Consider the following 23,358-nt stretch of genomic DNA (forward strand, 5'->3'; position numbering starts at 1 on the left):
GCTAGAGGAGGCCTCCCAGAGAGGGGCGAGCAGGATGCTGAATGAGAGCCTGCTCCCCAAAGCCTGGTGCAAGTGGCAGGTGCCGGTGTGATTACTGTTAAGAAGGTGAGGACAGGGTGCCACGGGTTTCCCAAGCGAATGCTTGGCATGCTTGCTGTGAAAACCTGTTACAAGTGATTTACTTGGGACCGGAGTTATTTCAGCTGCAATTGGGAAAAAAATAAAAAGGGAAGCAGAGCTGGAAGGAAAAGTCTGCTTCTAGAAGCCTCTGCCTCAGGACTAAACACAGGCCCTTGCCTTTGAGAGGAAAGCCCCTGTGAACGCTGACCACCTTTTCCCATCTGCACGTGCCAATGCTTCTCTGGGTTAGCATCTGGGATAGGGACGCCTGTCCCCTCCAGCCTCAGCCCTCACCACTGCCGGGGGGTGTCTGAGTGGGGAACTGGGTGCCTTTGGCCCAAGAACAAGCTCTAAACCAGTTGTGGGTGAGGTGGTGGTAAACAAAGGGGCAAGCTCTCGCTGTTTTCCCAAGCTTCAGAAAGGGGTGTGTGTGTGTGTGTGTGTGTGTGTGTGTGTCTGTCTGTCTGTCTGTCTGTCTAGTGGGTGGGGGTGCTTGCGGGAGGCCATACAAACCTGGGATTGCCTGCTGTCTCCACTGCCTGTCTCTCTACCCCTGGGATTTCAGCTCTTCCGACCTCTCATTCTCTCCCAGCCCTACTTCCTTTCCCCCGGTTCCCAAGCTCTCAATCATTGGACTGGTTTTGTGTCTGCCCCACTTTGGGGTTTGGGCTATTTCTAGACCCCAGTTACAGGACTCTGAGAGGACAGAGACCTGCTTGCCTCTGAGGCTGTCTGGTTTGGGGGACCCCAGGATGCTGAGGTAGACGGGGCACCCTCCAGGTCATAGAATGCCCCCACCTAACCTTGATGGAGCAGCCATGGGGGCCGGCAATCGCTCCCTCACCAGGTAGCCCAGTCTCAACACCAGCAATTCTCAAAGGAAGTTCCTCCTTGGGCTCCCCTGATCCTGCCGTGTCAAGACTCAGGAGCAGAGCAGGGCTGCCCAGAGGCTCGGCGGGAGCCTGGGCGTCATTTCCCTCCTCCTCCTCTCACTGGGGTGGACCCTGAACTGAGGACAGGGCAGTCTAGCCTCCTCTCCAAGAGAAGGGTGATGTGCAATGACTGAAATAAAAGGGTCTCACACAAGAAGGCCGAAGCCTTCAAATGTAAGAAGGAAGAAAAGTAACAGCTCATATATGGGACTGTAAGCACATGCTGAGCACACACTCTCGGAGCCTGCTAGGGAAAGTGCCGCTCCGGGGCTGTCATCCGGGCTCCTAGAAGTAGGCCAGTGCCTCTCGTACAGCACCGCGGGGCAGGGACAGGAAGCAAGTGTCTGCCCGGGGAATACACAAATCCCAGCAGCGTGTGCACGGTCACTCAGCTGGCCTGCCCCAGTCGGCCACCGCGCCAGTGGGGACTCCTCTGGGACATGTACGGGAGGGCTGCCTGACACATCCGATCTCAGTCTTCCTAAGCCCAGCTGAACCCCAATGACCACCACCCACCCACCCGCTCTCGCTTGAAAAACACCAGTGCTCTCTCTATACACAACCCCGAACCTGTAGCCAGGAAGGCAGCTAGGAGAGTGGGCTTGTAAGGACAGGTCATCAATCCTTGGCTTCTTGTCCCCTTGCGTGCCCTTCTCATTGCCCTAACGTAGGAGGTCACATGTACCTGACCAAGTCCCGCTGCCTCTGCTTCCTCCACCTGCCACAGGGGAGGGCTCACTGGGGTGGCACAGAGGCTCCTGTTCAACCTGCAGCCCCAAGCAAGGCACTCTCCACGAAACCCAGGTGCAACACCTGTGACAGGGGCACGTCCCTCCTCGGAGGGCAAACCCTTCTTGAGCCCACAGGAAACCGGAAAATCAGTGTAGATTTCCGATGGGGGGTGGCGGGAAGGTTGGGACAACTGGTTTGTAATGCGAGGTGCAGATGACGGATTTATCCTCCATTTGCTCTCTTGGGTACTTGGCTCATGCTTAATTGATAAATAGAAACATACATGTTTCCTCTCGTGTCCCTTAATTGCTGGAGGAAAGGCCACAATTATGATAAGGAAGCATCTGTTCTCTCCATGGGGCGGAGGCCAGTTCTGGCCAAGGAGAGCCTCCTCTGGATGTGCTGGGGTGGGGGTGGGGGTGGGGCGGTACAGTGCTGCTCGGGCCCATGCACATGATGGCAGAGGAGGCCCACTTGGTGACCGGGGCAGCACTTTTACACCCCTGAAAGCTAAATGAATTGGGCGAGGTGCAGAGGAAACAGCACTGGGCTAGGAGCTGCAGACCAACTTAATCCCAGCTTACTGGAAGACTCTGGGAAGTCACTTCTTCACTCTGACCTGTTTCCTCATCTGAGGTACACCCAAGTGTCCCACCTTGCTCAAAAAGTTGGGTCTCTAATTCCTGTCTACATCTCCCCTTCATGTCAGAGAAAGAGGAAACAAAAGATGTTTGGAGGGGAAAAAGATAATTGGAAACCTGATAAGCAATTCAGGCCTAAAACTGGAGGCCCCTGATTACAAGCATCTCTCCTCAGCCTCCACCACCGCACTCAGGGGCTTTCTTGCAGAGCCTTGAGTAACAGTAAAAATAGCGCCCCTCCAGTGGGTAACTGAACTCCCAAGTTCCAAAGGCTGTAGGGGCTGGATGTGCTGGTGATGTGGTCAAATCTTTTGAAGGGCATTTGTAAGGTCACTCTAAGAGTCACACGTAAAAATATTTCGGCATGAAAAGAAATCCCACTGATGTTTCTTTTAAGTTTCTTTTAAATCTGTCAATCCTCAAAAGGTATTTTATCTTTACCTCTCCAGCTCCCCTCCCGCCCCTGGATGAGCTGAACTAGGGAGGGTGGCACGGGGGCCAATTTCTCCAGACCACCTAGAACTGCCAACCCTAATGGCCCAGCATAAGGCACACAACCCCAGGCTGAGAAGCCCTCCCATAAGCAGACCACTTTTCTAATTACACGAACAAATCCTTTCTTGTTTTGAGTTGGGTCTGGGAAACAGGCAGACATTGCTTAAAACCTCACAAATGTCCTGCTCCGCTGCATCCAGGCTCCTGATCTAAGCATTCCTACGGGCCATTTCTCCCCTTAATAGCAGGATTATATTTACCAGCCTTGGCAATTCTCAAAAGCTTCCAGGAAAAAATGCACGTTGTCAATTAACTTCATTAAGGAGGAAGACCCTTTTCCAAGAAGGGGCTGGAAGGGAGGGGCAGGGGCATTACCACCTTCTCTAGAATAGCTGAAACCCTGCATTCCCAAACATGGCTGCTTCTGGGGCTGCCCCCTGAGCTCCAGAACCGGCTGCCCAAAGCCCACCAGGAGAGGCAAATGAAATGCTGGGAGTGGGGAGCTGTATCACGGACACAAAGTGGACACAGGGCCCTCTCTGGGGACCTGCTTGGAAGCTACCTCCTGCATTGAAACTTGTGCCTCCATCTCCCGACCCTTCCCCCAAATTCTGATTTGGGTCAAAGTCCAACTGAGGTCAAGGGTGGCTGAGTGAGGGGAGAGAGAACATGAAAAGATACAGTACCTGGTTTCCCATTCTGATCGGGGGCCTGGGGCCGCCTGCGTATCGCGGTGACATAAAAGGCTGCAATTACAGGGAATTAGTTCAATGACAGCCTGCACTACCGCACAGGGCCAAACACAAATGCGCTCCACTCCACAAAGTCCAGTTTTGTTACAACTAGTGATCTTTTAAACTCTCTTTCTCCCCGGTGGCCTCTTCCCTCTGGGCAAAATTTCCTTTGGGCAGAGGGAACAAACGACGTGCATGGCATAGGTGCCTCCTGACTCCGCATCCGCTCACGGAGGTCTACTCTGGGTGGCAGGATAGCGTGGCTGGGGCTTTGCACAGGACGCGGAAGAGCAGGTACATCAGTGCGGGGCAAAGGAGGAAACCGCCGCTCTCGGTAAGGGCAAATGAAATCAGAAAGGGACTTATACGTAAAATTCCCAGGGTGTGCAGACAAAGCTGGACACACACACGCGCACACACACACACAGAAACCACTGACAAAGGGGGTGGGGAAGGGGAGCGAGGATTTAAGGCGGGGGAACACAATGAGAACGGTCAGGGGACAGCGGGCTCCCTAACTTGTGCAGGGCAATGGGCAGGAAAGCTTTCTCAGCAGCGAGAGTGCACACAGAAAAGGCTAGGGATGCAGCTTCGGTTACAAACAAATGGTTAACCAAACTCAAAAACCAAATCAAAAGTAAGAGAGGAAAAAACAAAAACGCAAAGGCCGCTGACAAGGTCACAGAAATAGATTTTCTTTTGGTTTCATATCCAAGCTGGGTGTGATGTCCAAGGAATGAAGACTATCTTTTAGGGGGGGGGAGATTTTTATTTTTTTATTATTATTGTTTTTAAAATTTCATTCGTCAGTCAAGACTCGAAAGCAATGGCTAGAGCACATTTTGATTTTTGTTTTTCCTCTGCTGGCTCTGTCCTCCTTGTGCCCCGCGCCCCCCGGCGGGCGGGCGAGCCACAGCGCTTTTACCTGACTGTGGGGTCCCATCATGCTGCTGGGATTGTGAGGTGGAGGCTGTGCGTGCGGCGAGGGCTGTGACCCCGGAGGACCCTGTGAGGCCAGACAGCAGAGGCAGGTTATAGATCACAGCACATGGAGAAGCGCAGAAGCTTAAAAGAACAAAAATTAAACCAAAACGAAGGGCAGGCGGCGGGCGTGCGGGCGGCGGGCTCTGGTTGGCGGGGAGGTGCGAGCGGCTGCTTAGGTCGCAGGCCCCACGGTGTACGCGGCGAGCGGGAGGGAGAGAAGCCGATGAACACACTCACGGTGGGGGGGGGAGGGGGGTGTGCTCCAGGGGTGGAAGATAAAACCCAGCTCCTTTGTCAAAGCACGCAGGAGCAGGGGCCCGGACGCAGGCTACGGATGGAGCGGAGTTTGCCATGTTAAATACGCTGGTTGTGACGGGCTCAGAGAGCGCAGTGATGCACAGCGAGCAGACCCCTCTGCAAAGCGTGCAAGGGAGTGGGGACGAACCGGTGAGGCCCTGCCCTGGGGGAGCTCCCGGTCTGGGGGGAAGGGGGGGCACAGAGACAGAGTGCAGGTTCCTAGGCCAGTCTACAGAGGGAAGGGGGCCTGATGGATGCACGAGAATAGATAGAGGAGTCAGAGCCCGAACAGACAAGGGAACGACAGGACGGACCAGGGCACTGTTAATTCACCTTCACTTGGAAATGGCCCCATGAGGTCGGGGCTTTCATTCTTCTTTTTACCAACGAGAAAACTGGGTCTCAAGGGACGAAGGGATTTGGCCACAGCCACACAACTGGTAGGTAGCAGAGCCAGGATGTGAAGCCTGATGGGCCCAAGGCTCACCCTGACCACTGCAGCCCTGAGCTGAAGCAGACATGGGCAGAGGAGCAGCGGGATGGGGCTGGAGGTCCCTGATGGGTGGAGGGGCTGGGCTTTCCGGTCTAGAGGGCAGTGAGCCACCTATGGTTCCGAGCTGACCCCGGAAGCCTTGGGCTATGCTGACCTCGACTCCCCCCAGAAGAGATGAGGAGATGAGTTCACTTAAACCACGGGGTTGGTCAAACTGTGGGCTGCAACCCATTAGTGAGTGGTGAAATCAATTTAGTGGGTTACAACCATTGTTTTCTAAATATCTGGAACAGGATAAAATAATAGAAAATATCGAACAACTCTGTGTATACAAAGTCAAGTATTTTTCACGAACTGCTTTTTACATTTATACACACGTGTGTGTATAAATGTCCAATGTATCTCCTCCTGCGGGTCCGTCACAAAGCACAAAAAACTCATCTTGGAGGCTCCTTCCTGCCTGCTCAGAACATTCAGAGCTGGACTCCGGTGCTGGTGATGAGAAGCATACCCTACTTGTCTCTTCTCCACCCAATACTCTCGGAATATTTTAAGAAAAATTCAACACCGGCAGGGGGAATGGGGCGGGGGGGGGGGGGTTTACATTAAAGAAGAGAGGGAGAGAGAATCTCTGAGATGCAGGTAGGATTTTCTTCAACAGTCTCTTCCCTGAAAGCCAGGCTGCCCAGCCTCCCACCTGCTCAGGAAACCAGGCTGGGGCTGGGGAGGGGTGGAGGGGCTGGTACCAGCCAGCAGGGCCAGGGGACGCAGAGAAGAGGTGTGCAGAAAAAGACTGCAGGAGGTATACAGGAACCCGGGGGCGCCACCGAGGACAGGCCTGGAGTTTCCTGGCCAAGCGAGGGGCTGCTCACTTCTGAAGAGCTCCGCGGAGCAGATGTTCCCCTACCTGCCACGCTACTAATTTCAACAAGTGTGTGTCTTTCTAGCGGCTGCCAGCAACGGCATGGTTTGTTACCATGAGCAATTTTCTTAATTAACAGACATTAATTAGCCATTTAGCAATTTTGCAAGCATTTGTTTAGCGGCTTTCCTAAACATGAATACCACTGTGATAATGGCACTGATTAGAGGGTCCCCTAATTAACAGTACAGGGAAGGAAAATTGAAATCACATAAATTAAAAAGGGAGGGGAAGTTAATGAAGGCGGGACATATTTGCACCTGCAAGTCTTTTGTACCATGAAACTTGGGTGCAATGTAAACAAAATAAGATAATTCAAAGCCAACCCCCCAAAAAAAGAAAAATAAAAAGAACGGAAGAGAAGGGTTCAAGGGTGAGGTCCAGTTGCCAAGAGGGGGCAAAAGGCCTTCTGTCAGTTCCCAGCTCTTGGCAAGAAGGGAGCGCCTCCTCCCTCCAACCCTCACGGCCCTCACGGGTAACATACAGTCCTTCAGAGAGAGCAGTGTGTCTCTGGGCAGGTCCCCAACACCTGTGCCCCCGTTAGCCAGGGGAGGCAAGCAGGCTGACTCGATGACAGGTTGCCGAAAATGTATGCAAAGCACCGAAGAGTGTGTGACACCCACAGGGGGCCTCAATCGATGGCAGTCCTTGCTGAGGGCCAATTCTTGAAACTGGGTCTTGGAGGGCCATTCTAAGCCATCTCTTGGCCATGGATTATGGCTGCTTGGGCCCCCAGAGGTTCACAGGGCAGGCTGGTATGTGTGCTTCACCTCCCTACCTCCCTCAGAAGCTTCTGGATGGACTCTGGTGATTGGTCCCTGAATGAGCAGCTGTGGCATAGGTTTGCCTCAAAGCAGGTGCCTCAAGACAGACGGCCAGTGAGTATCAAGAGCCAGGAATGTGGCTGGTCAGTGAGGCCCCAGCAACTTCTCTGGCCAGCGGGGAGAGGCGGGGAGTAGTAGGCTGTTAAGCTAGGGAGGGAGCAGCATCTCAGAAGTCTCCCCTGTGACCTGGAGCCAGGCTCTGGAATACTGAGGACAAGAGAACCCTCACCCAGGCCAGCCAGTTACCCAAACAGAAAATCCCACCATGATCTCAAGACGGACACAGATGCTCAGCGTTCACGTCCCCAGGGCACGGAGCTCCTCTCCCACCCCAGGGGGGTGTTGACCAGGCTCTGCTTGTGTATTTCCCAGCACTGCATGGCCCCCAGCACTACTGGGAGCTCTACGAGCCAGAAAGCTTTTCTTCCATGGAGCCAGAAGTCTACCAATTCCCAGTGGTCTGCTATGTCTACCCAAAGCTCCATCCTCCGTGTCTCTGCTACCTCCACTCGGCCTGCAGCTGTCTGCCACTACATCTGCGTCTGGACTCTGTCCTCAAGACGGCATGTAACGGCACAGGGAGGGACCCCGCACACTTGGCACGTTCTTAGCAGCAGAGAACAGGTCCTGCATTTGAAATGTTTGCTTCTGTTAAGAGGACGACAGACGTGTTCCCATCTCCACAAGGAGGTACAGAATTTGCTGCCTTTTGGTTTAGTGGGCCAATAAAAGGTGTTTCTCTCGCATCCTGCATGCTCAAAAAGAGACTAACAGATAGGTACAGAGAAAATGAACCTTATGGTCTTTTCAGCTCATTACTCACTTGGTCAAAAGGCTACAGAGAAGGCAGACCAAAAAAAGGATCTTGATCTTTGTTGAGATGTTGCCTTTTCTCTTCCCCAAATTCTGAACAGATCTGGCAGGCAGGTGGAAAGGATCAAGGTGGGAGGGAGTCATTATGCTGATAATACTGATGAGTTTTCCCACATAGGACGGCTCCAGGGGCCTTCCTGGCCTCTACTTGCTGAAAGCTTTAGAAGAACCAAAAACAGGGGTGTCTGGAAGCCTGTTTAGCCAGAAAGAGCGTCCGAGTGCAGCTCTACTTAGGCCTTGGAGGCTTTCTGTCTCGGGAAGTGCCTAACCCCCTTGCCCAGCATGCCACAGAGCCAGGCGGTAGGAGCAGACATCTGAGGTGCACAAAGTACTGGGCTAAACTGGAGTTGGGGGGGGGGGGTCCCACTGGAAACTTGGTGAGAACCGCACCTGCTGGCAGTCACTTGTTTGTTGGGTGGCCCTGACAGATCAACACTTCTTCCAACGTCCTACATTTACAGGGGAGAAAAGAGAGGTCCAGCACAGACGCAGGACCTGCCCAAGACCACGCTGGTAGCTAAACCACATCTCCTAACCCCAGCCCAGGGCTCTCTTCACGGTGATCATGTTCCTGTCCACTGGAGGTAAACAAACACGGTTTGAAAGAACCCGGTTCAAATCATGACTCTGCCACTGACTGCACTTCTCTCATCGGGGAAATGGGAATAATCGAAGCCACACAAGGCCACGTGGGGGAGCTGGCCTTCACCTGTATTAGCTCAGGTAACCCTGGACCCCTCACAGGAAAGGCCATCAGTGGCTCCACTTACACCTCAAAAGGGTGAGGCCACTTGCAAAGCTGTTCAGCAGTGGAAACAGCAGCAGAGTCTGATTCCAGAGCTCCAGGGGGTCTGAGCTTGCCCACCATCCTAAGGAGCTCGGAAGTGGTGCCTCCGTGTCGCACGTGGAGCACAAAGACCAAGGAAGAACAAATCCTCGAGGCTGAAGGATGTGTCGGCGCATGCAGTCACGTTCACCCACACACACATATTCTGGATGCTGACCTCAGGTGTCCGGCCAGCCCCATTTCCTGGGGGTGGGTCACGGAGATGCATCAGACTCATCTGGCCCTAGAAGCTCCCATGCTAGTTGGCAAGAAGTTATGAGGACATAGTGACAAATGGGCTCGAGTGTCAGTTAAAATGCCTTGGGCTCCAAGAGAAGGGGGCAAGTAAACTGAGGCCCAGAGTGGCCGTAGAACGCGGGCCAACAGGCAGCTGGTATGAGAACTGGGACCCCCTGACTGGTCAGAGCTCTTTCCACTGAAGTGCTCTGCCCCTACCATGGGGGGACAGCAAGGAGGCCTGCACCTGGGAGAGACCCCAACTCGGGAAACCCTGCAACTGAAGCTGGGAAAAGGAAGCGGCAAACGTACCCACTTCCTGCCTGGGCCTTCATCCTGCCCCAGACCCTATTAATGGACTTGCCACTGTGTCTCACACGTTCCCGGGATCTCTGACCGGAGATACAGAACTCTTGCACTTCCTTTTCATTCTTCCTGCAATGCCAGCGTTGGGTGGTGGTACGCACAGCAGCCTCTAAGAGCCACTGCAGGGAGGGCATGGGGAGGCTCTGCCGCAGGTGTGATCGAAGCAAACGCTGGGCCATTTCACTTAAACTCTGGATGCCGCCAGTTCCGTGGAAGAGCCTTTGCCATCACAGACGTCGTGGGGAGCAGAACATTCCCACAGCACAGCCGACCCACGGTCTCTGCAGAAAGGCATTTCAGAAGCATCAGCAGGAGCCACCTATGCCTCCCGGTCACTTCCGGGTGGAGTCCCTGGACTTCACCTGAAGTCATCCACGAGAGATCGAAGGGCTTGTTGCATGATGGAGGAAAGCTTCAGGTTGCATGGACCTGGCATCTGATCCCAGCCCCCGCAGGGCACGCTGTGAGTCCAGTTTCCTCACGAGGACGACAAGGGGAATTGCAGTGGGGTGGTGCAGCAGACAGCACCAGGCATGCACAAGGTCCTCAGTCTTCTGTGGTCCCGCGCCACATGCTCCGGTGGCCACTCGCTGCCCGTGTCCGGGGAAAGTGCAAACTAGACCCTCTCTGCCGGGAGCACCCTCCTCAGCCCTGTCAAGGTGCACCCCCGAAACACGGCTCCATCCTCTTCAGACCCTGTCTTTTCTGCAGACGCCACATAGGCTGCGCAAGCCACCCCACGTGGACATCCTGGGCAAGGCCCAAACGGGGCAGCAAGGCTGGGCCAGCAGGCGGACCCCACAGCCACAGTCAGCCAGCCCCCCGGAGGGGCAGGGGGTATCACTAACACCTTTGAGTTCAAGGAACCAGGAGGGAAAGTTAGTACCAAGAGGGTGACCAAGTTGGCCCTCTGAGCTAAAGACTCTTGCAGGTAAGAGAGGATAGCTCTTTAAAATTAAAAGGCAAATAAGCAAACAAACACTGCACTGATGTCTTTAAAGGAAAAAAGTAATAAAAACCATGTGCTAACTTTAATGTCTCCAAAACTCACCGCTCCTTCACCCAGTGCCACCTCACACTCTGCAAAGCTGCCTTTCCCTGTCTAGCAATCATGGACCTGCTGAGAAACAGAGCTGAGACTTAGCCCCAGGCTTTCTGGGTGCAGAGGGGAGCCTGGGAGAGAGCGCGAATGAAGCCGGGCTGTGGCCAGTGGCCAGAGTGTCGGCCCCCAGAGCCCAGGGCACTCGGGCTGGAGCCGTGCCTCATATCCCTGAGCCCTGGGCTGCTCATCTGTAAGGGGGAGGGTTTCAGGTGACACGTTCCTCATACCGAAGCCATACAAGTACCCTGCAAGCTGCAGAATAATGCTACGTGGTTACCACTGGCTAAATTTGCTTTCTGTCTCAACAGAAGGCCTTTGGGGAAGGGGACTTGACGTTTTAGGTGGCTCAGAGACAAAACACTGCACACCTTCCCTGACTCATGGGGCCACTGGCCCCTGGGTTGGCAAGGCTGAGGGGATGGGTTTCATCTACTGGCAGCAGAGACAGACGACCAGCATTACTAGGGGCCTGTGTAATCTGCCTGTTGGGTGTGTCACTTTAATTGAGTGAATATAAAATTACATTAATTATACACATGGTAAAAGGCATGCGGCAGACAATCCAATTTGCTCCTTGGACACAAATGCTGACGGAAAACGCTGTTAGCCCATTCTGGGGAGAGGGCCAAGGTGTGCCCGAGTGTGCCACTGACACCCGACATCCGTCAACGCGGTCTGCCTGGTCCCTGGAGCGCGAAGTTGACCACCTGGCTAGGTGAAGGAGGGAGAGCTTTAACCACCCCCCCCCCCCTTTTAACATGCGCCTCATTGGAGGAAAAGTTATTTCTTTATCTTGACCCATGGGAACAAAGTTGGCAATGGCTCACACAGTGGCTTTCCTATCCTTGCTTCTATCTGTCCTCTCCAGGGCTTCTCTATGTGTGTGTAAGTGGGAGGTATAGGCCAGAGTTGGAGCTGAAATTACCAACTCTACGAGGGCGGAGGAAGCCTGGGCCATCCGTACGCCCACCCAACACGAGCCTGGGACGCAAGCCTGGGACACACACAGCAGGTCCTCCGGGGGCTGAGCTGGGCCATACCCAATGGCATGACCCCAGGAGAGCTCCAAGTCAGGGGCTGCTGGCCACGGCCACCTAGGAGATGAGCCTGTAACAGTCGTGACTCTCCATGGGCACCTGACAAGGAGAATGGGTTTTGCCAGAGAGGTCGAGTGACAACAGCCCATCTTCCCAGGATGGTGGGGAAGTTACCAGTCAGAAGGAGCAAGACAGTACACAGCGTTTCCCCCTTGGGGTCACCTCTGCATACCATCAGCAATCTACACGGCCACCGAGGTCCATTCTGTGCAGAGATCAGTGGAAGACTCATTGATTTCTGTCTGAGCAAAGGCCCCAGCTGACCTCCCCTTCTCCCCCTCCTTTCCGAGGAACCGAGACAGTGCCGGGCAGACAGCAAGGGCGAGAGGTCCGCACACTTGTGAATCTGGTGCCAAGACGCTCACAGGAGGTGCTCAGCGTATGTTCTTCTCAAGAGGCATGAGGCACACGCGCTTGCCTCACAGAGACAGAGACGCAGAATCAGCAGGCGACGGTTTTCAAAACAAAAGGAGGAAACGTGGCAAATGAAAGTAGAGGCGGTTCCACGACCTAACGCAGAGTTCCGGCACATACTGCCCCCCACCAGGCTCTTCCCCCAGCCCTACGCATAGACAGGAAGACTGAGCCCCATCTCACTGGTCCCAGGTCCAGGCTGGGTGCCCTGCACCACGCTGCATGCCCAAAGCGGAGGCTGGAGTGCCAGGACCCCAAGAGCATGGCCACCATGTTCAGCTAGAGTAGGCGCTGGCAAACTACGGCTCGGGGCCAAATAGGGCCTGCTGCCTGTTTGTGTAAATAAAGTTTTATCGGAACGCAGCCATGCCCACTTGTCTACTGTCCAGAGCTGCTGTCATGCTTCGATGGCAGAGTTGTGACAGAGACCAGATGGCCCACAGAGCCTAAAAGATGTACTGTCTGGTCCTTCAGAGAAAATGCTTGCTGACCCCTGCGATAAGTAATGGTTTTCAAGGCTGAAGAGGGAAAAAACTGGGGTCTTTTTGAAATTCTCAAGGTGAAATAAAATAGTACTGTATCTACTTTCTAATTTTTTAACCTTATATTTCTCTAATAAAATAAGTGAAGCAAAAATCAACCCCATTTACAGTAAGGAAAGTGAAGTCCAATGACATTACAGTATTATTTATCACAGCCACAGTTTTTCCCACTGAGGATGAACAGAATGAGCACTAGACCACGGGTCAGTGAACCCAAGTTCTGGTTCTCCCATCAAAATGCCACGTGGCCAATCTCTGAGCCCTGGTTTTCTTGATCTTTCATCATTATAACACAATTAACCAGCATTCACATCCAGCTGGCTGGTCCTAGAGTACCTCCTTGCTGATCATCTCCCCAGTTTCCTTCTCGCCACAATGCTGGGGAACAAATTCATCCCTCGAACGCCAGCACAGACCATCCTGGGGGCTCCATTCCAGCCCTGATTTCTTTCAGCAGGTCCACACTGTTTGACTCTCTCCTGGGCCGTGAAGTTCTCTAGGGTCATCTCGAGGAAGGGCTCTACCTTGAATGGCTATGGTTGGGATGGGGTAGGTTTAAGAGAGGTGACTTTGCCTCCGGCTGCTAAATGTTTGCGGTCTCCCTGCTAGAGATTCTTTGTACGTGCCTGTGTCCATATAACCAGGCACCCTTTATAGGGACACAGGGAAAAGCAATGATACCCAGAACATATGTGCAAAACCCAGTCCACCTTGGCAATGATCCAGCCACTGGGTTCCAGCACCCTGGGCCAAGGAGGCACTAAGCACCAGAGACGCTTGAACAGTACTTCAGGCCTCCCCAAAAGAGTCCCAGGCTGTTGGAGAGACCAGAGTTTAACTATTACCACAGCAGCACCCCAACAGAGACAAGGTACCAGGCACGCTAGAGAGCAAGAGGGCAGCAATTACAGAATAATCACATTTAGGCAAGACCTGGAAAGATGATCAGGTGTCCTCTGGCAGAAAAGGCACAGAGGGGCTTCTGGGCTGAGAGACTGGCACCTGTGCTCTACAGGTCGCGTGGGCACGGTGCTAGAGGGCCTTAGGCACAAGATGGGGAGACCTGGGGCTGGGTGCTCCAGGCTGAGAAATGGGGTCATTAACCTTTAGCAGCTCGTGCCTAAGTGTTGGAAATTATACACCCTTTCCTTTCCTTTCCAGAGATGTTTCTATGGTGTCTCTCAACTTAGAAATTAAGACTTCTCGGGACACCAAGTCCATAGCTGTCTGGGGTGCTGATTCCCATCTCTCTCTGACCACACATGGAGTATGCACCTGCTCTCCCACTAAGCCATACTCCAGTCCTGAACAGCTAGCCATCTTTAGTGCTGGCAAAGGAGCTGGGGCCCAGGGGAAGGCTTCCAATACCCAGTCCCAGCCATGTGGGTTTCTGGTCAGGATCCAGACAGCAAACCTCTCCCTCCCTGACATATACTCACTGCCGTAGAGACCGACTCTCTGCATAAATGGGTAAGAGACTGACTCAGGATCCAGAACCACACCAATCCCTAGGAACACCTACCTTGCCAAGAGAACAAAATCCGCCCCCCCCCCGCCACCCCATCAAAAGATTGCCTTTTGCTCTGAGAATGGATAGTGCTGCCGAGACACATCCTACTCCTGCCCGCCAGCCTCCACACCGCCTCTCACCAGCGCTCAGGCTCTGCTGTTAATCACCACGGCACACTGAAGGCGAGGTGCATATTAAAAAGGCACTGCCTCATCCACCCGGAGAATTCCTGCTCTACTTTAAGCTCTCCAGACACAAGCATGGATACAGCCTTCCTCTCCTACCCCTTCACGCCCTGACAGACAATCCAAAAAGTAAAGATTTCATCATATCCAACGAGGAAGAGGAGACACAGGGCTCTGGAAGGCACAAATCCAGAATGCCAGAATTCAACCCCTATTGTCCACTGACCACAAGAGGAAAAAGAAGTTGGCCAAGGTTCTCCCTTTGGTTTGCAGCTCCCTGGATGACTGGGAGGGAAGGGAACAGCTTGGGGAATGGCCCAAGATTTCATCTTCCTTCCTCAGCCAAGGAGAAGCAACAGATGGGGCAAGGGAAAGAACCAGGACTCTGGGGAGAAATGGGTTTAGGAAGCCTGCCCGCGGTCACCCGGGCAGTGGGTTATGCAACTGGCTCACCTCAGCGAAAGCACAGGGGCAGCTGGGGAGGGAGGGGGCTAAGCGCTGTTGGAAGAATCCCAGATTCACGGGCCAGGAGCACCGTCTGTAGTCTCCCCCACCCCACTACTTGCTTAACCTCACCTGTAAAATGGAACACCCCACCTCCTCCCAGAGAGCTGCAGGACTGAGATACGGAGAGTCAAGTACTTAGTCTGGTGCCAGGAACTGGCCCTCACCAAAGGGAGGCTGCTGGTAACAAAAAGCTGTCAGGATCTTCCCCACCTCCAGGAATACTTCAGGAGCTCCCCTCTTTCTTTGACTAAGCTTTCTTATTACCCCAAACCCAGGGAGCAGCCTCCTTGTGTTCTAACAGTTTCAGGCTAGAGGCATGACCCTCACGCACTCTGCCTGATGTTGAGAGCTCTTCAGCATACTCTGCAGAAGTCGTGTGGCCCTTGAAGTGGTCCCTTATTTCTTCTGCTTTCCAGCACACCTCCCACGTCCGCCCCTTCTAACATTGGTGTGTATCACAGATGGGCAGATGGAGACCGAGAAAGGTAAAGCCATTGCCCCAGAACAAACTGCAAGTCTCCAAACACTTAGCGCCTTTTCCACAACTTCAGAGTAAGTTTCCTGGGACAGATGCTATAATTATTCTGAGGAAGAGGCACTTAATTAGATCCACATTTTGGGCATATCTTTTTTGACCTTGGGACAAGGACAGGGCAAGACGCTGTCAAAGTCTTCTTGAATGAAATGACCCAAAATTGAAGAGCCTTCATGCAACAAGGGGAGGGGAGGATTCTGCAGTCTGTAGAAGAGGCCACACAGACATGCTGGAGGGACAAAGTCGTGTCTGAGAGCAATAGCTCTGGCCCTTGCCCTGGGAACCAACAGCTGGTCTAATAATGGTGTGAAGGTAGCAGGGGTCAGATCACAAAGAACTGTGAATGGCATACCCAGAACCTGGACTTGATTTCCTCAGTGTAAGGACACCATAGACAGGAAGTACACTTGCTGAAGGAGAGCCGCCCACTGGCCTGCAGTTAGCCCAGGCTGGGGTCGGCCCCATACTATGAACATCTGCAGTCAGGTTCTGCAGGGCCAGGCAGAAACCTGTCACTCAATGTGTACTGAAGGAACAGATGATTGAATGCCAGCCCCTAGGAAGGAGGCCTTGTGCGGATTTCTGATCTGCCTTTCATTCCGGCCATGTTTCCAAACGCATAGCTGGTAAAGCGGGTGGAAGCTGTTCCTGTTTTATCAGCGGGGAGCTGAAACTCAAATTTACCCAGGTGAGGTCCACTAGTAACAGAACTCAGGATAACCGGCAAAGACCCAGCCTCCCGGGCGGGAGAGCTGACATTAACTCACAGTAAAAGGAGTCCATATTGCTGAGCCTGGCAGGAACAGAATCAGAAGCTCCTGAACATACAACCTGCTTCCTTGCCTCTACCTCCCTTGTAAACTCCCAGCGGGTAGACCAGGGAACAAGGAGTTAGGCCAGGTGGGCAGAACTAAGTAAGGTAGCACATTAAAGGGCCAAGCAGGGCCTGGTGCTTAGTAGGTAACAGGTACGTCAGTCTAACTGAAGGGTTAAGTACTAAAAAGCCAATCAATCTCGAAAACACCCAGAGCCTCTCCCACACATCATTGCCCCCAAGGCTGTGCTGAGCCCCTAACACTCCCTTCTTGGAAGAACACTCACGGTGGCCCTAGCCCTACCCTGACCCTTACCTCTGAGAAAAGAACAGCCCCAGGACAGACCTACACATATCCACAAGGAAGATTCCTGAGTATTTACCCACACCAGGCAGGGCTCCACAGGTTCATTTCACGCCATCCTCACAAGTGCCCGAGAGTCTGGGGCTATCTTCACCCCCAACTGGCAGACGAAGCAATGAGGTTCAGACAGGTTAGCGGACTTTCTCAAGGCAACCCAGGCTGCGTGACCTCAGGGCCTCCAGGAAGGATGGAACACCTTCAGAGAGGGTGAGGGAGGGATGACAGATGAACTTCCAGGGGCCCAGGTGCTAGGCTTCTGACTACTGATCAAGCCAGATCCTAAAGCCAATGGGTAATGTTTCAATGGCAGTGAGAAACCATCACTGAACACGGACACATTTCTCCGTATAGCCAATCCTTACCAGAGCTCCAAAAAGGAGGCCTTGTGATTTGCTGAATGACTGCTCCTCAGCACAGCTGAGGACACCAGTGCCCGGAGAGGTCAGGTAAGCTCCCCAGAAGACGTGGTCAGAAAGTGACAGGGGGCTGTCTTGTTCCAAAGCCCCTGGTCACAGCCACTGCACACTGTGATGCTGACACTTCATGGAAAAGCTGCGGCTTCCTAACCATACTCTTACCAAGTGTGACGCCACCATTTTGGTATTAGCAAGAGATAGGGGGCTTGCTGAATGACAGGTGGGCCTGGCCCAGGGGTTTTGTTTATCCCAAGGCCTTCATCTGGGGGAGGGCACTTGTCTGCGAGAGGTCGGCTGCGGAGTTCATTTACACAGAAAACAGGACGTGAACTCAAAACCCACACTACTGTGGATCTCCTGCTATATCCCGGCTCTTGGAACACTCAGGGAGATGGGAGAAAGTCCTCAGACTCCAGTCCAGCCCGCTGGCCCAGCCCAGACTCCCCATTGGGCAGTTTCCTTTCAGAGTGGTATGATCTCATTCGGGGGGGGTCTATCCTGAGCCACATAATGCCAAGGCGTGTTATTATAGGATTCCACTGGAATTCTCTTCCTCCGACCTTTTCTGCTACAAGGGCTGAGGAATTTGACCTTTTTTTTTTTTTAAGGGAAAAAACCTCAGCACGATTTGCACAGGAGGAAGGTGGAAGCAGAAACACGGGAGGGTCTACCCCCTCAGCCAACTATGAAGAAACAAAACAGAAACACAGGGGGCTCCTCCACCCCCATGACAGGCGGGAGGATCTTGGCAGGGGTGACAGGGGGAGGGAGGGAACAGACGCGACCCTGGTGCTGGGACAGGGGACAACATGGCACGGCAGCTCTCAAACCCAGGAGGGAGAAATCCAGTTCTAAAAGAAACCCAAAGTAAAAACCCAGGCAGAAAGGCGAAAAAGGATAAACCAGCCCAAGCTTTTTAATACACGAGAGGTGAAGGAGGCTACTGGAACACCAATCCTTGAGGATGGGATCCACAAAAGTCAGAGATGCGGGTAGGCTTACAACTCAGGAGAGGCCCAGAGGGAGGGGACACGCTGGGGTCTCCTGGGGGGAGCGTAAGGAGCAGCAGCAAGAACTAGCCCGGGTCTCCTAGGTCCAAGGGTCCTTCCGGAAGACGCTCCCCCTCCCCTCCCCAGAAAGGGAGCAGAGACCTGGGGCTGGGGGCGGTCCCTGGTGGGGAGGCAGAGGCAGCCAGCAGCTGAGCTCCCCGGCGGCGTGGGGCCGGCTCCGCGTTAGGGGGCGGTCGAGGCCTGCGGAGCGGCTGGGTGCTTTGTTACTGAGCAAATCTCCCAGGCACTGACTGCTGATGCATAGCTAACAGGGCGGCAGACATTGATTTATGTTCAACTTTCCATTTCATCAGCGAGAGTTACGGCGCGACATGCGGAGTTCACGTTTTTCGGAGGGGCGGAGAGGCGGCTCGAGTGTGCAGACACAAACATGCCCGCCCGCGTGCACAGAAGCACACGCGCCAGTCAAGGCCGCAACTTTGTTTTCCCTTTCCGAAGGGAGGGCGAGGGGGCCGGCAGCCTGGCACGTCAGGAGTAACCTTTTGTCCGCGGTTGCTAGGAGCCCCGGCGCGGTCATCTGCCGCCGGGCAGACGTTAGGCACCAAGCTGGCTGCCGGGCGGGGCGGGAGCACAGCCTGACCTTTGTGGAGGTGGTGTTGGCAAGAAAAGGTTTTTTTCCTCCTCTCCTGCCCTGGCCTTTCCACCCAGGCCAGGCAATTATGCAGGGAGGCCTGTGTGTGGGTCCACAGTGGGGAGAAGGGGACAGCCCAGGTGACAGAGTTTCTGAGCGGCCAGGGGTTTATGAAGTCCTCTAAAGCACGTATGGCCCAGAGAGGGGAGGATGGTTCCCCAAGGACACACAGCCGTTTGGCAACACGGTCGGACTCAAATCAGGGCGTCCAACAGCCAGGGCAGGGGTCTTCAGGCTTAAAGCTAGCTTCTAGCTTCTTCACAGGAATCAGAGGAGTGGTGCTCTTGCTGCATAGCACACCAAGTTGGCTTGGAACAGGTGGGGCTGGGGTGGGAGCAGCTCAGGGCCCAGCAGTTGGGGTGCCCCGCCTCCTCTCTAATCCTTCTCAGCGGGAGTGACCCTGCCTTCTGTCAGTCTGGAGGCAGACAACAGGGTGAGGGGCAGGGCGGAGGGGGTGCTTCTGTCCCCGGCAGGAACTGGTGCACTCACCCCTGACACAGCATCTCTGTCCTCCTCTCCCACAGACCAGCGCATCTATCAGACCCCCTCTGGCCCACAGCAATGCAGACGTGGCAAGGGCCGAGGCCAGAGAATGGGGTCCAGAAAGGGAGGGGATTTGCTCCCCAGTGGACTGAGTGCTCATTCAAAACTCTATACAGCCTACCACCTGGTCCAGGCCTGTCTTCCCTGTGCAACTCTGGCCAACGTGAGCCTTGGTTTCTTCATCCAGAGTAGGAATGCTGTCAGCTGGCAGGCCTACCTCAAAGGGTCAAATGGAATCACATAAGGGGACCACTTTTCTCATCTAGAGAGCCTTCTATCGACAACTACAAGAGGGGGTCAAGAAAGTTCCATTTTAGGACCTGAAAACACTGGCTGGGAGCCTCAAGGGGCAAAGGGGCAGCCACAGGACCATGTGTGGGGCCCCTGCCTTCTAAAGTGAAGGGTCTGATAGGAGGCGGCTGGCTGACAGCCTCTCGCTACCTCAGGCCAAGGTAGGCCAGGACCCGCGGCATCCTCCCAGCTCTGCTTCCTCCCCACGCCCATATCCAAGGGGCTGTTGGTTCAGGCCAGGGAGGTGCTCGGCACTGCACTCAGTCACCACTCCAGCCCAGGCCCTGGCCAACCCCCAGGGGACCACTGCCTGGACTCCACACTTCCACAATGGCCAGCTTGCCAACAAGCACAGCCCCTCCCGGCCACTGAGGGGTCTTCCTGGAACCGGGCCACTCCCCTTCTTAGGAATCTTCCATGGCTCCTCTGTCTTTAAGTTACAGTCCTTTGAGCGTCTATCCAGGTCTCCTGCCTTTCCAAACTTGCCCTTTCATACTCATGTCCTGGCACACTGCCCCACCCCCTCACTGGCAACTGCCTCCTGCTCAGGCCTCCTATGTCAGCCCCTCAGGGGAAATTTCCCAGATGGACCCCAGGCTAGGCCAGCTGCTCCTTCACCTGCCCTCGTGGCACTGAAGCCTCAGTGTAATCACTCCCTGCCTCCACCAGACTGCGAGCCCCTTGAGGGCAGGTCCACGGCTGCCTCCTTCGTCCGCAATGCTCACCAAGGGTGGGTGACTGCGAGGTCACTGTGCCCTTAGAGACCACGTCTGGCCAATGGGCTAAAGGATGATCAGCAAGTCTGCCAAGACTTACACGGTTTAGGTCCCGGCCTCAGATTCACCATCCATCAAATGGCGATCTAAACCCCCACCCATCGAGCCCTCCTGTGCAGCAAGCTTTGAAAACCACACAAACAGGGTGGTTTCTTTCTTTCCAAGCCTCCCCTAGTCCCGCCCTGGCCCTAGTCAGCAGAGAGGTCTTTCCTGCTGCTGCAGCTTTCTGGCAAGGAATGTCAGCTCACTGTGCTGCCGCCTGCTTCCCGCCGGAGAGGAAGGCAGGAAATGGACAGCACTCGGCCCAGCTCTTGGGAACTGCCTGAGCTCCTGCTGCCAGCCTGCTCTCATTTACTGGGCTTTGATCCTCCCTGGAAACACACCAGCCCAGCCCAAGGCGTTCAGTCCCCAGGGCTCTCTACTGAGCACTGAGTCTCTACTTGGTTACCACCAGTGCCAAGGAGCTCACTACTTTGTTAAATTGGCAGGTGGTAGAACGATCTTCCACACAAAGATTCAAATTGGCCTCCCTCTTCTTTCCTCTGAAGGACCTGAGATCTAAGGGCTAAAGCGTTGCAGAGGCAGATCTGAGCATCTTCTTCTTGTTCTAAGATTTATTCATTGAAGTAATCTCTACATCCAATGTGGGACTCGAACTCACAACCTCGAGATCAAGAGTTGCATGCTCTTCCAACTGAGCCAGCCAGGTGCCCCAGGTCTGAGAATCTTCTATATGGCTAAACTTCAGATACTTGGAGTCACTTGTCAGAGCCCTCCTGAGGCTGCTTCTCTCCCAGAGAAACCCCAGCTACTTCTGCAGGAAATGAGGAGAGAAGCACTCCTATAGTCTCAACAGGAAAGGTCCAAGGTCACGTGTATCTGTTTCTTCCTCTTATTTTTGGATCATTTCTTAGGCTTCTGAGCTATACACATGATATGCTCCTTCTCCTCCCCTACCCCCACCCACAACTGATGGGGAGGGTTCTCTGGAGGTAGACCTCAGAGGTGAGTGGACTCAGCTGGCAGGAATTAAGAACTCCTTAGAATGGGGGGGGGGGGGGACATGTCAACCCCTACTGTGCCCCCACTACAACGGAAAGTATCTGGGGATGCTCAGAACAGAACAGGCTGTGCTTTTGGCAAAGGGAACTGGCTCCCCCAGGACTGTCTTGTCCGGAGAAGCCTCGGTCTTTAGCCCTTTGACCTCTGTTGGGTCTCTGCAATACCAGTCTCCATCATTAATGTGGTCAACCCCCAAGTTCCTGCCCCTACAGAGCTGACAGAGCAGTACAGAGTTAACTGTTCTAGAACACAGACCTGGCCAAGGTATTATCCAGACCAGGGTTGCTCCAGTGGCTCCCACTACCCCCAGATGGAGCCCACAGTCCCTAAAAAGGTCCATCAAACACTGCCAGAAAACTCTCCAGTCCCCCTCTCCTAGTGAGCACCTACCTATCATCCACCTCACTCTACACACCGTCCCAGACCGTACTGCCTCCAGGAAGCTCTTGAGCAGGCTGGTCTCTCCATTTCTTGCTATAGGGCACGGGTTTACCTGTCAGTCTCTCTGGTAGGTTGGGTGCTTCTGGGGGCAGACTATGACTGGTCAGTTCTGGCCTAGAGTCCAGCCCCCTGCCCTCAGAGGTGGCTGACCACTATCGCTAACCACAGTCCCGCCTGCCTCTGAGCCTCCATCCTGTATCTATGAAGTGAAGCCTGGACTAGATCACGGATGGCAAATACACGGGTCATGTACCACCACTTACATCCCCATGTTCATGGCAGACATTGCCAGTCGGTATCTGCTGAGCCTGGACGTGGCTTCTGCATCATTCCCGGCACCGTGTTCTAGCAAGACACCACTAACCAGTCAGAGCCGCTGTCTGAATAGAAACATTGCCTGCTTTTGAGACAAGATGGCTAGAGTTTCTCTTTCTCCCTCCATCATTTCCCTCCTTTTCCTTGGTCTCTATTGCCTCTTCTTCCTGTAGGCAATCAGACATGTATCTGACTGCCATGGAAGAACACCAGGATCTGGAAGCAGCAAGCCCAGGTTTAGACCCTGATTGTAGCCCACAGCTGAGGACTCTGGGGAAGTCATTCACCTTTCCGAGTCTCACTTTCCCAATTAGCCCTGCCCCCTCTGCAGAAAGGCTACGATCAAAATGAAAGTAAGCTGGATGTCTAAAAACACTACATAACTGAAAACAATCACTGGAATTTAAAACAAAACAAGAACAAAAACAGCCTGTACTCAATGCTCCCGTCTTCATGACCCCTGCCCTCCTGCAACTCCCCAGCTCTGGACCTAGAAATCCTCATTGGACGGTACCTCCCTTAGAACCACCTTAGGGCCAAGGAGCTGGGGGCCCACCCAGACCAGCAGGCCTGGCCAAACCAAGCCGAGTCTGCCAGATGTGAAGACCAACTGACTTAAGCTGCATGGAAAAAAAAAAAAAAAAATGCCACTGCTTGATTATGTAAAATCCATCTGGATCCAAAGCAGAAAATCCAAGTTGGAAAGGCCCTCAGAGACCATCTGGTCCACCCAGCTTCATCTACTAGTGAGGAAACTGGGGCCCAGAGACAGGGAGCACCTCGCCCAACGTCACTCAGCAAGTATGTGAACAAGTGGGGGACCAGAACAGGTGTCCTGAGACAACAGTCCTTTGTATCCTTCCCCACTGTAGAATACCACCTCTGGACACTCCAAGCCTGGTCAGAATAAGGATCTAGACCTTTAGGGCTGGCTGGGCTCCACTGCTGGTAACATGAGCAACAGAAATAAACTCAGTTCAAACATCTCCCGGGTCCCTAGCGCATGCCAGCCGCTCGCGATACCAAGATCAAGGCCATCTTTTTACAAGGAAAGCACAGAACCAGAACACCCTTGGTAAGTTCTTCCATAACCCGAAGAAAACCAAAACAGTCCCCAATACTGTGAGGTATGGTCAGGTTGGGTCCCAGACCACCTCTCTGCCAGCCCTGAACTTGCTACCATAGACATCTCATGCCACAGGACCAGCGCACCGTCCACCTGAGAAACCTCAACACCAAATAAGAAAAAGCAAACAGATGGAACCTA

The 23,358-nt window shown here is 53.8% G+C and overlaps 1 protein-coding gene across 12 annotated transcripts in view; it reads right to left on the reverse strand.

Moving 5' to 3' along the window:
* SSBP3 (single stranded DNA binding protein 3) overlaps positions 1 to 23,358 on the reverse strand; it is a 165,122-nt gene that overhangs the window by 21,853 nt on the left and 119,911 nt on the right. For 5 of the 12 annotated variants that reach the window (XM_027059110.2, XM_027059111.2, XM_027059114.2 and 2 more), the window contains 2 exons: positions 4,580 to 4,660; positions 3,607 to 3,666 (listed from right to left, as the gene is read on the reverse strand). The exons of 2 other annotated variants lie outside the window; for them this stretch is intronic. In XM_027059110.2, the coding sequence (XP_026914911.1) occupies positions 3,607 to 3,666; positions 4,580 to 4,660 (141 nt within the window). The remainder of the gene's footprint in view (positions 1 to 3,606; positions 3,667 to 4,579; positions 4,661 to 23,358) is intronic. 5 more of the 12 variants (XM_027059112.2, XM_027059113.2, XM_053214080.1 and 2 more) reach the window with 1 other exon arrangement.

Source organism: Acinonyx jubatus, chromosome C1 (genome assembly GCF_027475565.1).
Source record: "Acinonyx jubatus isolate Ajub_Pintada_27869175 chromosome C1, VMU_Ajub_asm_v1.0, whole genome shotgun sequence".
In the NCBI taxonomy this organism is placed as follows: Eukaryota; Metazoa; Chordata; class Mammalia; order Carnivora; family Felidae; genus Acinonyx; species Acinonyx jubatus.